We start from the raw sequence: 13,267 nt of genomic DNA on the forward strand, positions 1-13,267 counted from the left end.
TCTTTCCTAAGCCCTAATTTACTTCCCCACTCATTGCCATGCGTAAAATTTCCAATTCCTCCTAAGATGAAATCCAGGATTTTAAAAATTAATATAATGTTCCGAAATGCTTACTTAACAGGAGAAAAGGGAAATGCTACAATTGCATCTCTGCAACTCCATCACTTCACAGCAATTTTACACTTGCTCTTAACCTTAAGGAAGATGCTAATATCTTTCAATCTTTTAATATAGAATCACAGAAGGGACCTTAAAGATCACCCAGTTCCAACCCCCTGCCATGGGTAGGGCCACCTCCCACCACACCAGGTTGCCCAAAGCCCCACCCAGCCTGGCCTTGAACACCTCCAGGGATGGGGCATCCACAGCTTCTCTGGCGAGCCTGTACCAGTGCCTCACCACCTCCTGAGTGAAGAATTTCCTCCAACCATCTAATCTAAATCTCCCCTCTTTTAGTTTAAAGCCATTCTCACTTGTCCTGTCACTGTCTGCCTGAGCAAAAAGTTGCTTTCCATCTTTCTTGTAAGCCCATTTTAAGTACTGAAAAGCTGCACTGAGGTGTCCCCAGAGCCTTCTCATCTGCAGGCTGAACATCCCCAGCTCTCTCTGCCTTTCTTCACAGGAGAGGTGCTCCAGCCTTCTCATCAGCTCTGTGTCCCTCCTCCAGAGTCGTTCTAACACATCCATGTCCTTATTGTTCTGGGGAGCTCAGACCTGGATGCAGCTCTTCACGTGGGGTCTTCAGTGGGCAGAGCAGAGGGGCACAATCCCCTCCCTCTGCCTGCTGGCCACTCTGTTAATGCAGCCCTGGATGCAGTTGGCCTTTTGGGCTGCAAGGACACACTGCTGGCTCATGTTGAGCTTTTCGTCCACCAGAACCCCCAAGTCCTTCTCTGCAGGGCTGTTCCCAATGAGTCCTTTACCCAGATGCTACACTTAGGCTATACTTAAAAGTACATACACACATTAGATGAAGAAATGTCACTGCACAGAGGTCATGTAAATTGTGAATAATACAGAGATCTCAAAAATAAGATACTCAAATGTGGATATTATAAAATCTGTGACCAGCGTTTACCTCAGAAACAACTGGGCCTCACAAGTTACTCTAAACACAAGATCTGGGTCACAGTGTAGGAGAATAACTGAATTCCTGCCTGTAACACTCCCTTAAGAATCTGCTACATTTTTGGAATATACTGAAGCCAGTAAATTATGTCTGCATTAGCATTTCTCAGGGAATAATAACATTTGGAAAGTTTCTAAGTAACAGCATTACTAAAAAGCAATTTTAATTATTAAAAGTTACATTCATATTAAACTTAGACCAAAATGCAGGTTTTGCTAAAACAACACCCATGAAACAGGATTTGGTACCTAGTAATACTGGCCAATCTAATACCTTGATCTCTGCGTCTCTAGAATTTTGACAAGTCCATTTATTGACCTAAAATAAAACAGAAAAAAAGCAGAAGTGTAAAAGCAATTGTAATAGACAGATTTTTGACCAACAATTTTTTGAACAATTTGACCACGTAAAGAAGCTCAAGAAAGAGCACCACAACAACTTCAATGCCATTATTAACAAATCAAACAATCCCATAGATACCCCAAAAGGCTTTGCTTTTGTGACTTTTTTATATCTTAAGATTGAACTTCACAAGTTCTAACAACAAAATTAGTGAATAGTGTTTTCTTATGCAAGACTCCTGATACACACTGAAACACATTTTTACTTTTTTTTTTTTTTTTTTTTTTTTTTAAAAGAGGAACCATTAATAAAGTAGCAAGGTATTACTCCATTTTAGTATTTTCTTTACCGGTTTATTGAGAAAGATGGTACAAGCCTTTGATCGCTCATTCAGTTCAAACCACTGGTTCTTTCATACCCAAGACAATTATTTGGAATACATTCTATAACCCTTTTGTATTTGCTAATGAACACATATTTACTAAGAGATTCTCCTCCTCCTACAAATGGTTACTCAGAAAAATGGGAACAGCTGCCCCAAAATAAAAGAAAGTAGACACTTAAGACAAAGGCCTTCCCTTATTAGATAATATCAGATCTTATGCAGGCAAGCTGTTAAGACTGTGGAAGCTCATAAATGTAATGGGCATGACTTTAAAGGTCTGTTTTGCAGTCTCTTTTTCACTGCTGACTAAATGATGTATCAGAATAATCATGAGATCTAATTTCTGGATTAACAGCAAGAACTAACTGTGGTTACGTAGTAAAACAACACTTGAACCAGTATGGCATTACAGTTATACCAGAAGTTTCATACCTGATAGATGTTCTGACTTTATTCAATTCTTCCCCTGAAACCAAATCTGTTTTATTGATGATTATAAGATCAGCTAATGCAACCTGCCTATATGTTAAGAAAAAAATAAAAGACACTTGAACAAACAGATTATTTCTGTAAGGCAGAAGCAACATCTCTCCCATGTGAACATAGAAGTATTATATTGTTAGTACAGAAGGGCAAGCATTAATCAAACAAGAACATCATGGAGTATAACTACAACACTATTGACTTCACCTCCATGTAACTCCTCTCCTTTGACAGAATTGAGTCTACTAAGCTACAAAGGCTTGATGTAGAAAGGTTAAAAAAAGTGATCTACTCCAAAGTGTTTGGTGATTTATGAACCTAATTCTCTTGCATGTACTCTTCATAAAGTCATATTTGAAGACCCTGCTTTATGAGGACTGCTATTACTACAATTACATTTATTCATTGTGGCTCCACATTTAATAAACAAAATATTTCTCTATCTCCCATTCTACTTTGACTACCTGACAGATCCTAACATGTCATTCTTTTTTGCCCCCAGTACACGTTATTTCCCCGTATTTTATGTAAAATTCCATCTCTCTTAAAACATCTATCAGAAGAGTTAAGATGGAACATGAACTCACTTTCGCTTTCTAACTCATTAAATCAATGTAGATTGGTGTAAAAGAAGCAAAAAGCTTTATTAAAAAAAATAATTAAATATTTAATGACCTTCCATACAGCGCAGTTGCAGACAACAATAAAAAAAAAAAAAGAGTCTTTATATCCATACCGAGATGCTTCATTGACAAGGCCTTCTGGTTTCTCCTCTGTCAAGTGCTAGACAAACAATTGGATTAAGGATGTTCAAATAACGGTTAAATTCATTTGCACATAAAGCAAGCCAAAACCATTTCAGCCAAGGTATGATTTTCAACAAGAAATAAGGAAGACTACATCTTGGTTATTTTAATTACTTTTGAAAAGTTTATATATTTATCATTACAGAAGCTTAACATTTCTTTAATGAAAACTTTTTAAAAATTATTTTTAACTAGAATGCCAGAGAGTTGGAAAATTATAGTATAGTATTTATATTTAGTTAACTATATATACTCTGTGTATATTTATATACACATATACACACATACTATCAGCGTGCTGTTGTTTTGTTTTTTAAACAAACAAAAAACACAACAAACAAAAACTATTTCCTGATTGTGCACAACCTAAGCAGATCATAACAGGATGACTGGAAGGAAACCTCTCCTCTGACCCTTCATTTCTAAGCTTCTGTATATTGATTCTATCAAATCAAACATGGCCAGATTTGTTGCCCTGAAAAGGACAGTGCCAGTATCCCAAATGTCTAGACCTGAAAATGGAGAATTATCACTTCAACTTGTCCAACTGTTTGTCCTTGATTTAAAAAAAAATGGCTATTTCAGGCTGTTGGGTGACAATCCTATTAGAGTGACAGCCCACAATACCAATTATAACTTCAGTTTCTGTCTGACTGACTGGTCACAAGGTACTATTTGTCTTTTTAATGATGTATTGTGTTTTTGAAGCATGACACCCTTAAATTTCTGCCTATTACCTCAACGCCCCTACTTGTATTGCTTTCAGAATTCTGTGAATCACAAGAAGCTCCTGAGGTCAAGCTTTGTAACCAGAGAAACTGCAAAAGGTATCAAGTCCGTAATGTAAAGCAGAAGTTATTTGCTTGGCATATAACTCAAAAGTCTGAAGTTCTATCATTCTGGGCAGATGTCAAGATTGCACAGAGCTAATGAAAAATAATATAAGAGTTTTAATTGAGCTCGCAAAGTTAATAATACATAGAAAAGCTGAATTTTTCAATTTTTGGTTTTGTTTTCTGGCATATTACATATAAGTTTAAACATCAAAAATTTGTTTTCCTTAAAAATTAAGTACAGCCCTGTACCACACAAGTCTATTTTATTCAAGCCAATAAATCAGCATTGCGCAAGGAGAAAGTTAAACACAACATTTTTGCAAGTAATAAAACACATCTAAATCAATACAAGGGCGCCCAACTGACAAGTGGAGTGATTTAAAACATCGTGACTTGTTCTAATAGTTGATCTTATTTTAAAAGTGGATCCTTTCTGTGATGGCAAGCTAGCTCTCAGACCCTCCCCTTCATTCTTCCACCATTTCCTTTGCAGAAGACCATGCAGAACACAGTGTCTTAAATTCACTGAGCTAGCTGCTAGGGGACTACAAGAGTACCATACTAGTTAGTGCAACATAAATTGGTAAGATGATAGGTCTGCACCCTTTTGCTAAGCCAGCTACTGGATCAGCGCAACTAAAACAAGAAACCAAATAGCATGAACAAAATGAATCCTTAGAAAGGAGGGATCATTTCCTTATTTTTAACTTTCTTCTTCAGTTTTCTCAGTTTCTTGCAGCCATTGTTGAAATACAAAATAGAGACACCAAAAACACTAGCAGAGCTAGAATACTAAAGGCATTTTTATATCATAGGGGCATCTTTTCTTATGATCATTTTCTTTTTGAATCCTACAAAATCAATACCTAGTCAAAGTTGTCACTGCTTAAGTTAATGAATTACAAATATAATCAGCTGTTAATGAAAAAGGTAAACTATTTGTATTATTTGTATTTTGTATTAATCATAATTTCTGCTCTTAGCCAGCCTCACTCTATAGGTCTGTAGGTTCTATGTAGGTTCTATCTGATAGGGTGCCTCATCATCAGGCTCTCCAATTTCTCCTCCCCAAAGTTGCAATTATGCTAGCACCTTCCCCTAGTTTACAGCCTTAACTCACTTGTTACCACACTAGTATCAGAGTTCTACTCTTACCCCTCTACCTTCAGGTAACTTGGACCGATGGTGCTCTGTAAGCCAAATTTCTCCCACCGCTTTCACAATAATACAGAAGTATATTTGGAATACAACTAAGATACCTGGGTGAAATGACATAACCTGTAAGGAACTAAATATTTAGCAACCTGACAACACTCAGTAGACACGTTGCTGCACTTGCAGGTAAGGACCTGGGAACTACTTGTGTATTGGTACTTTCTTATTTCCATTCAAAATACAGCACTAAATATAACTGATGATTACTTATAGTAACTGAAATATATCCTCATCCATTTTAAGAATTAAAGCAATTGTTAAAAATTAATTTGTCAAAATGAACAATATTGCAACAGCTTTTTTATCAGTGCAATTTTTTTCAAATATGTAACAAAGCCAGTATCTTACCTGCAGTCCATACTTTGCATCAACAACAGATATAATGCCTAAAAGAGAATATCAAAATGGAGTAAAACCATTAGCCGTTTTCAGCGAATTTAACAATGTTAGCTTCATGTACAACTAGTAAAGTGACAGTAAATGACAGTATCATCACACTTAAAATTGCTCACAATACTTTCAGTGCTTCCAGTGCATCTCAACATTAGACTCGACACTTGTGTTGTGTTTCGTTTTTGGTTTCTTTTTTTTTTTTTTTTTTTTTTTAAAAGTCTACTAAGCCAGGTAAGAGAAATTCATACCAGACGGATGCCTCTCCTTCTCCTTCCAGGCCAAAGCAAATTGGCAGAGAGATACTTCCACAGATCATTAAAATAAATTAAGGGGACTGACTGAAGTACACAGTTATTTGAAGTGACCAGGAATCTGCAGTTGTCTAGCAGAAACTTTGGAAGCTGTTTCCTACACAACTGAACAGTTCCTTGCCTAGCTGGCTGCTTCACAGCCTAACCAAATTGGTTCAGGGACTTTTTTTTCATCCAAAACCTAGAAGTTTTTTTCTAGCTAAAAACAACAACATTCAACATGCTCTTAACTACTAACAGATTGTATTACAGTAAACTCAGATATTTAATAGAACACAGCAAATGTTAAAGTAAACAAGAGTACAAAAGGCAAAAACAACACAAAAGACAGATAATGAAACATTGAATAAAAATAATAGAAACTGAATAGAAACCATAATATCACTCCTAAATAATGTTTAATTACATTTAACTAATGAGGTGTTTTCTTTTTTATTTATTCCCCCTGGTATCAAAATCAAGATCTCTCATTACCTGATCCCTCTGCAAAACATACACAACTTTTGCTGGCTTTAGTGAACTAAAACAGCTCATCAAGTATACAAGCATCACAGCAAGAAAATGGGTCTTTGTTGTTAAATCTGGGGATGCGAGAACCAAGATTATGTCTTTCAAACATCTTCTGAAATCTTGCCTTAAATTATAAGAATACATTACACTAAACACAGGTAGTACAAGCTTGCGCTGCTTACCATCAAGATAAATGTCACTTCCCAGCTCAGAATCAACCCAGAACACGGAGGCCACAGCTCCTAAGAAGTACAGTAAATTTAGCTGCAAAATTAACATTAATAGTACTGTATTTAAAATTCTTCTCTTCCAAATTCAGATAGCATCATAGAGGTCAAGTACCCAACCACGTGTTTTATCCATCAGCTGCTACATTATGTTTGTGTGCAAATCAACAGCTATGACTAAGAAAAGCTTTAAAAACCCCATACAGATGCATTTAAGTTGTCTGAACTAGCTTAGTACCTCAATAGTATTAACCCAGTGCCATTACTGTACTCATTACATGGCTCCCTCATTTTTAAAGACTTCAGCGCTACTCCCTTCACCCACTGTTTCTCGGTCACCGTCCACACATTTTATAGTAAAAAAAGGGGGGCATTTAAGAGATAAAACAGTTAAAGGAAAATGGTACTGGGACGTGTGGGAGAAATCAGCTCCCTCCCAGGGATCTTTTCCGCTTCACCAGCTTTTCTGAACTTTTCTATGCAGCTTCTTTCATCACAAATCAACAGTATGAAGAAAGTCAAGAATAACTGAAGACAGAGAAGAATGTTTTCCGTATCTCTGATCTGCACAGGAAAACCTCTGGCCTAAAGTATTTTAGGATAAATTAGGTTAACAAATCTCTAATGTAGGTTCAAATTGCAGACAGGTATTATGCTGGAGGTTTAACAGTGTAAATCATGACTGACCCATCTGTCAAGGCCATGCCTGGCCTTCTTTTCTAATGAGCATTTTATCTGTGGACCAGGGCAGTGCACTGCATGCCATTTACCTCAACTCCAGCAAAGTTCTCAACGCTGTATTCTAAGACATTCTTGTAAACACAATGCAGCATTACCAACCTAAGCAGAAACACAACTAGACAAAACTGGTTGGCCAGCAAGATCTGAAGGCTGCAGTTAATGGGTCACATCCTATTTGGAAGCCAGTATAAGCAGGGTATTGCAGGGGTCTATCCTTGCACCTGTCCCTTTTTCTAACCTCTTTAGTAGCAGTCCAGAGAAGGAGATAGAGGACACGCCTGCCAAGCTCACATAGAGCATCAAACTGGGAAATGAAAAGTTGCTTAAGTGTAGCCCTACCACTTAAGGGTAGGGCTGCCTTTCAGAGGGGCAGTCAGAAAGGAAAGGACAATCGGAACCTGATGAAATTCAGCAAGAAGAAAGGTCAAGCCACACACTCAGGAAAAGCCTGCCCCTTGCAACAATACAGGCTGGGGAGCTGGTCTATGGAAATGGCCCTTGGGATCGTGATCACCAGAAGCTGTGCGATCAGTATACCATGAGAATAAAGAAGGCCAACAGCATCCCAAGCTGTTGGAACAGAAGCATAGCTGAGGCAGGTCATTTTCCTCTATTTAGCATTTTTAAGACCATACCTGGATAGCACTTCCAGCACAGGGATCCCATGTACACAAAAAATGTCAGTAGACGTGTATGAGTTCAGCATACGATCACAGGAATAAGGGGTTCAGACCACATATACCAGAAATATGCTTTTTCACCATGAAAAGGCAGGCACAGAACAGGTTGACTGGAGTTGTTCTATCACTACCATTCTCTGACTGAATATCCTGCAACCTGATCTTATATCTTACCCTGCTTTGAGCAGGAAGTTGGACTAAAGACCTCCCAGCATCCTTTCCAACCTGATATAGTCTGTGATTGTGTAATTTCAACATTTATATTTCTTTATAATGTAAAACAGAACATACTAAGCTGATAAGCCTAGAGGAAAAAGAATCCAAAAGCATTTGAACCACTGTGGTCACATTCTATCAAGGATTTAGAAATTTGTGACCTGCAACCTGTGTGATATATATGGCCCAAGAGCACGCTGCTCCTTGCTTTCTGCTAAAAAGACCCTGTGAAATAGATTCTAGCAACTGTAGGATGTGCTGCATATTTACAAAAAAAAAATCACAAGTTGTCATGAAACAAACCAATTTAGCATGTATCAGTGCTACAACATGAAAGACAGAAGGAGCTAACAGCAGCGACAGTACTCGTATTTTTCAATTATCAGACTCTTCATTACTGACAGACTGTCTAAGCAAATAAATCACAGAAGAAAACAATAACTGAACTTATTCTAATGCCTAGAGCTGTCCAGCTGAACTGACAAGATGCAGTCCTCCAAACATCACTCTGTAACACCACCAAATACCTGTCAATCGTTTACAGGACTTACTCATGCAGGCTATAGCAAAGGCCGCAAGATCTAATGGTTTTCTGGTATCTATTGATTTTTTCCAAAAAGCTTAATAGTTTTCCAATTTGACTCAAATAGGACGTGTGAGTAACAGAGGCCAAATCAATGTCCTTCCTTCAAAAAAAAAAAAAAAATTACTTTACTATGACAACTATTTAGCTTTGAGCTGGAAAGTGTCAATCTACTAAACGGGAAACAACTGAATTGCCAGTAAGAACTTCCTCCACTATCAATCAACGACACATTTTTAATTGGTATGGCTCAGAGACAACCATTTAGATAGTTATTACTAACATGAACTCCACCTGAAACACCTTTTTATAATAAATATCATTAAACAGTACACAAGGAATTTGTAAGATCTATTACTGCCCTCTATATACCAAACCAATGTATAAGTTTACTTATAAATGTACTGTTTGGCAGTACATTTTATGACTTCACACAATACAAGGCTTATGACAACCAATGTAACACTAAACTAGATGATAATAATCTATACTTTCAAAGGAGAAACACAAGTCAGAAAAGACTACTGAAAGCTAGCTCTTCTCCAAGCCTTACCAGTTATTTTGTTGAAAGACATATATTCTAACTGGATTTCTGTTAGGCTTTAGAGTCAATCTAAAGGTTAAAAGTTTAAGAACAACAACAAAAAACACTACAACCTCTTGGTGCACCAATTCCCTTCACCAGTTCAGTTTCAGTCTATACAGAAACCAAAGCATGTGACTGATGAGTCACCACTTTATAATACATTCTGAATGGTGAACTGACTGGTGAGCAAATGAACACTTCATAAAAACAGGATAATTATAATGGTTATGAAAAACAAGCATAATGCGAACTACCTGGATCTGCCAAACCAGTTGTTTCTAACAATATATAGTCAAATTTTCCTCTCTTTTGCATGAGGTTCTCAATAGCCTTCACACCATTGTCCCTATAAGAAGAAACAATTAAACCTGAGAATAGAGAATACAAGTAAAACATATATAGACATGTTTTATGTAAACATATTTATCTTCTGATGCAGAACACAGTAAGAGTATCATCAAAGCAAAGGTCTGAGTCAGGACTTACAGTCTACACTTAAAATTCAGTCATCAAGATGCTGTTCCACTATCAGGTAAATAGCAGTTTTCTGTTTTGTTTTAGTCTGAAAATACTATTTGCCCACTCCCAAGGGTGTAACAATGGTCATTTGAATGAATATTCATTTTCAAACACTGAAATAACTGTAAAGCACAGCTGTATGAATCTATAACTTTTTTTATTTGTAAACTGAGATTTTAAAATGAAGGGGGGGGGGGCAGTGGAGACCGATCAATGTTCTCCTGTCTTTCTCTATCACATATAGCAAAATCAAGATGTGTAACTGAATCAGCTGGTGAAGTCAAAACATATGGTATTTTACATAGGAAACCAATGTATGTAAAAAAAAGTAGTAATGGCAGCATTCTTTACATCCCGCCATACAACACAGTACAATAGGATCTTTGTTTTCCCCTTACTATCCTGTTTGTAAGACTAGTTCTTCAAATTTTCTGGACAAATAAATTTATAAGAAAGGTGATGGTTTATCAAAAACAATCCAGCATTCAAATGAACATGGGAACAAAACATAACAAAACCAAATGCACTATTACTTTTCAACATAACCATCAGTTTACAATTCAGAATATCACATTTCATTAGGCCACCAAGCTCACCCTCTACCCTTTCTGATGAATAAAATATTCAAGTGTTAATCAAGATAGAGTAAGAAACACCATGTAAGGATTTGAACTGGAAATTAGTTCACCTGAGTCCTAGTTCCAGCCTTCCTGTTTAATAGCATGTACTAGTAACAGAAGACAGAGAGCTCCTTACCTTACAATACCCAACTGGTGCTTATATCAACGCATTTCTAAAATACATTTCTACCTATCAAATTCCAGTTCTCGTTTTAACTGACAAAAAGAGGTCACAGTCAACACTACCATCAGTTCTACGAATCTAGACCTCGGTCTCCTCAGTTCCCCAAAAACCATTTGTAAGAACTCGCGTAACAGTCCTTCCTTACTTTACTGAACAGCACAGGCAGCCATTTCTGAGCTCTAGCCATTCTTCATACAGTTCTCCCCCTTGACTGATTGCCAGGGATTTCTCCAATGCGCTGCCTGGAAAAAGAGGAAGTACTGTAATTTGAATCCAAAAATCTGTGAAAGAATGCCTGCAAAGGAGATATGAAAGAATCAGGTTGGCATACATTTCACTCTTAAATTACATTTTGTTTTCAGAAACTGTTTCTAATACACTGTTCATAAGTCAGTATTTTCCATTTTTTGAGACAGTTAAATAACAAAGTCAGACTGGTTCTACAAACACCAAAACCCAAAGGATAAACATGACAGCGCAACTGCAACTAACTCTGCTAAAAGCAAGGGAAAAGGCTATGTTATTTTAGGCTCCATGACTAGAAGTGACATGCATATAGAAAAAACATCACCACTAAAGAAAAACAACACTACCACAGTGCAAACTGTAAGCAACACTGACCATTATATATAAAAGTTTACCCACCAACAGTTCATTTTAATTTCCATCTGCTTCAGAATGAGAAGGCCAAATGGAGGTACAGCACTTGCAGCAGCATAATATATTCATTTACTTGACTTCAAGGAATTGAAGTGATGTACAAAACTGATTAGCACATAGTAATTTTCCATTAATACCAACCAAAAGACTTTTTGCCATTTTCTAGGATGTCATAACAATAATCTCAGCAATGAGATGTTCTTGATTTCCAGCAATTTTATATATATTTTACAGGCAGAAATAAATAAAAATAATGTTTCTACAGGTCTACATACCTTCTCCAAACTCATTGAGTATCACTGCGATTTTTTTACTATGTTGCTCTGTCAGTATGTAATTTAAAAGAGTTGTCTTCCCAGCACCTAGAACACAAACATCATTTCTGATATGGTTTTAAAAGTGGCTAAATTTTCAAATTAAAAGCAAATACTACTGTGGGCACACATACATCAGACAAATCTAATCTCTTCTGAAATAAAAGTTTTCAGTCTCGCATCCTGCATTCTGTTATAACACCGTAAAAATGAAACTGAAGGAGATTAAACTGAAAAAATTAAACTGAAGGAGATTAAAAAATTTGAAGGAGACTTCAAAGACTATTAGCTCATTTTATCTGAGCTTAAAAACAAACAAACCAAAAAAACAGAGTCTTCTCTTCACAAAGTGCCAGTGCTCAAGTAATTTACAAGCCCTTACAAGCTGGGCAGCCTTTTCCTAGAAAATTCATGTTTACCGTGTTAACAGAATAAGCATTTATTCTTCTACCTCTCGTTGCTTCTTCAAAGCAGCGGTTTTGTCATCAGTAGTGACTGTGCTCTACGTGCCATGGGACGAGGCACCATTAAGCACCCAGCAACACCACACTCTCAGGAGTTTCATCCCACAAGAAAACAGGGGTTTGGTGAGACAACCCTCCTTTGCGTCCTCGTTTTTTTGGGGGGGGAGAGGACAACGAAGTGCAAAGTTTTAAGACAAGTTTCGGAAGGGGGTGTGCAGTCCCAGTCCTTTACTGCACACACCTTTATGCCGTGTTCCCAATCACCGCGTTGGTTTAAGAGAGGGAGAGCAAACCTTTGGTTCGCAAAAGGAACCAAAGAAACCGCGACCAACCAACCTAGCACCTCGCTGAGACGTTAAATGGGGTCGCCATTAACCGGGGACACCCCCACGGGGCGCCGAGCCCGCAGCGCAGCGCCTCACCCAGGTAGCCCGTGATGATCGTCACGGGGATCCTCCTGCCGGCGTCGGGCCCCTCCGAGCCGCCGCCGGCGATGGGCACCAGGGCCGGGCACTCCTCGTCCTCCATCACAGCGCGGCTAATGGCGGATGCGCCGCACCCCCTCAGCCCGCCGCCCCTTCCCCCCGCCATCCTCCTCCTCCTCCTCCTCCTCCTCCTCCTCCTCCTCCCCCACTGCCACGCGCCCGCCTCCCGTCACGGCTCGCCGCGGGCATGCGCTGCCCGCTTAGGAGCATGCGCGTCTGGCTGCAAAGGCTGGTGAGACAGGCGTTAGTGAGACGGGTTTTAGTACGAATTAATAAAACGAGTGTCTTAATCGTGTTTGTGTGCTTGTTTACTTCTGTGGGCGGTACACACGCTTAGTGTTTGCCTTTGAATCCTCTTACGTTTTTACAGGTTGAAACATCCCTGTGATGTGAACGATATTCAATGATATTTCCCTGTAGCTAAATAGTTTGACTTTACTTCAGTCACAAACGTGTAAAAATCTGATCTAAAAGTGATCAAATTAGTTACATGATGCATTAATTTAGCTTGTCCATGCACGTACAATTACTTATTCCAACAGAAATACCTATAACTATGCGATCGTCTAGATACTAAG

At 38.1% G+C, this 13,267-nt stretch overlaps 1 protein-coding gene across 3 annotated transcripts in view; it reads right to left on the reverse strand.

Annotated features, from left to right (window-relative positions):
* The window catches only part of LOC309889920 (zinc-regulated GTPase metalloprotein activator 1A-like), a 28,872-nt gene extending 16,107 nt beyond the window's left edge, over positions 1–12,765 (reverse strand). For 2 of the 3 annotated variants that reach the window (XR_014319344.1, XM_082783134.1), the window contains exons 1-9: positions 12,627–12,765; positions 11,702–11,788; positions 10,912–11,008; positions 9,698–9,789; positions 6,593–6,652; positions 5,545–5,582; positions 3,076–3,122; positions 2,289–2,375; positions 1,403–1,447 (exon numbers count right to left, since the gene is read on the reverse strand). Coding sequence is in view for 2 of the 3 variants with exons in the window: in XM_082783134.1 (XP_082639260.1) it covers positions 1,403–1,447; positions 2,289–2,375; positions 3,076–3,122; positions 5,545–5,582; positions 6,593–6,652; positions 9,698–9,789; positions 10,912–11,008; positions 11,702–11,788; positions 12,627–12,732 (659 nt within the window). In the remaining variant the exon portion in view is untranslated. The remainder of the gene's footprint in view (positions 1–1,402; positions 1,448–2,288; positions 2,376–3,075; positions 3,123–5,544; positions 5,583–6,592; positions 6,653–9,697; positions 9,790–10,911; positions 11,009–11,701; positions 11,789–12,626) is intronic. The other variant, XM_082783135.1, reaches the window with a different exon arrangement.
* Positions 12,766–13,267: the final 502 nt, after the last annotated feature.

This window comes from Aythya marila (assembly GCF_965140915.1).
Source record: "Aythya marila genome assembly, chromosome: Z".
Classification (NCBI taxonomy): domain Eukaryota; kingdom Metazoa; phylum Chordata; class Aves; order Anseriformes; family Anatidae; genus Aythya; species Aythya marila.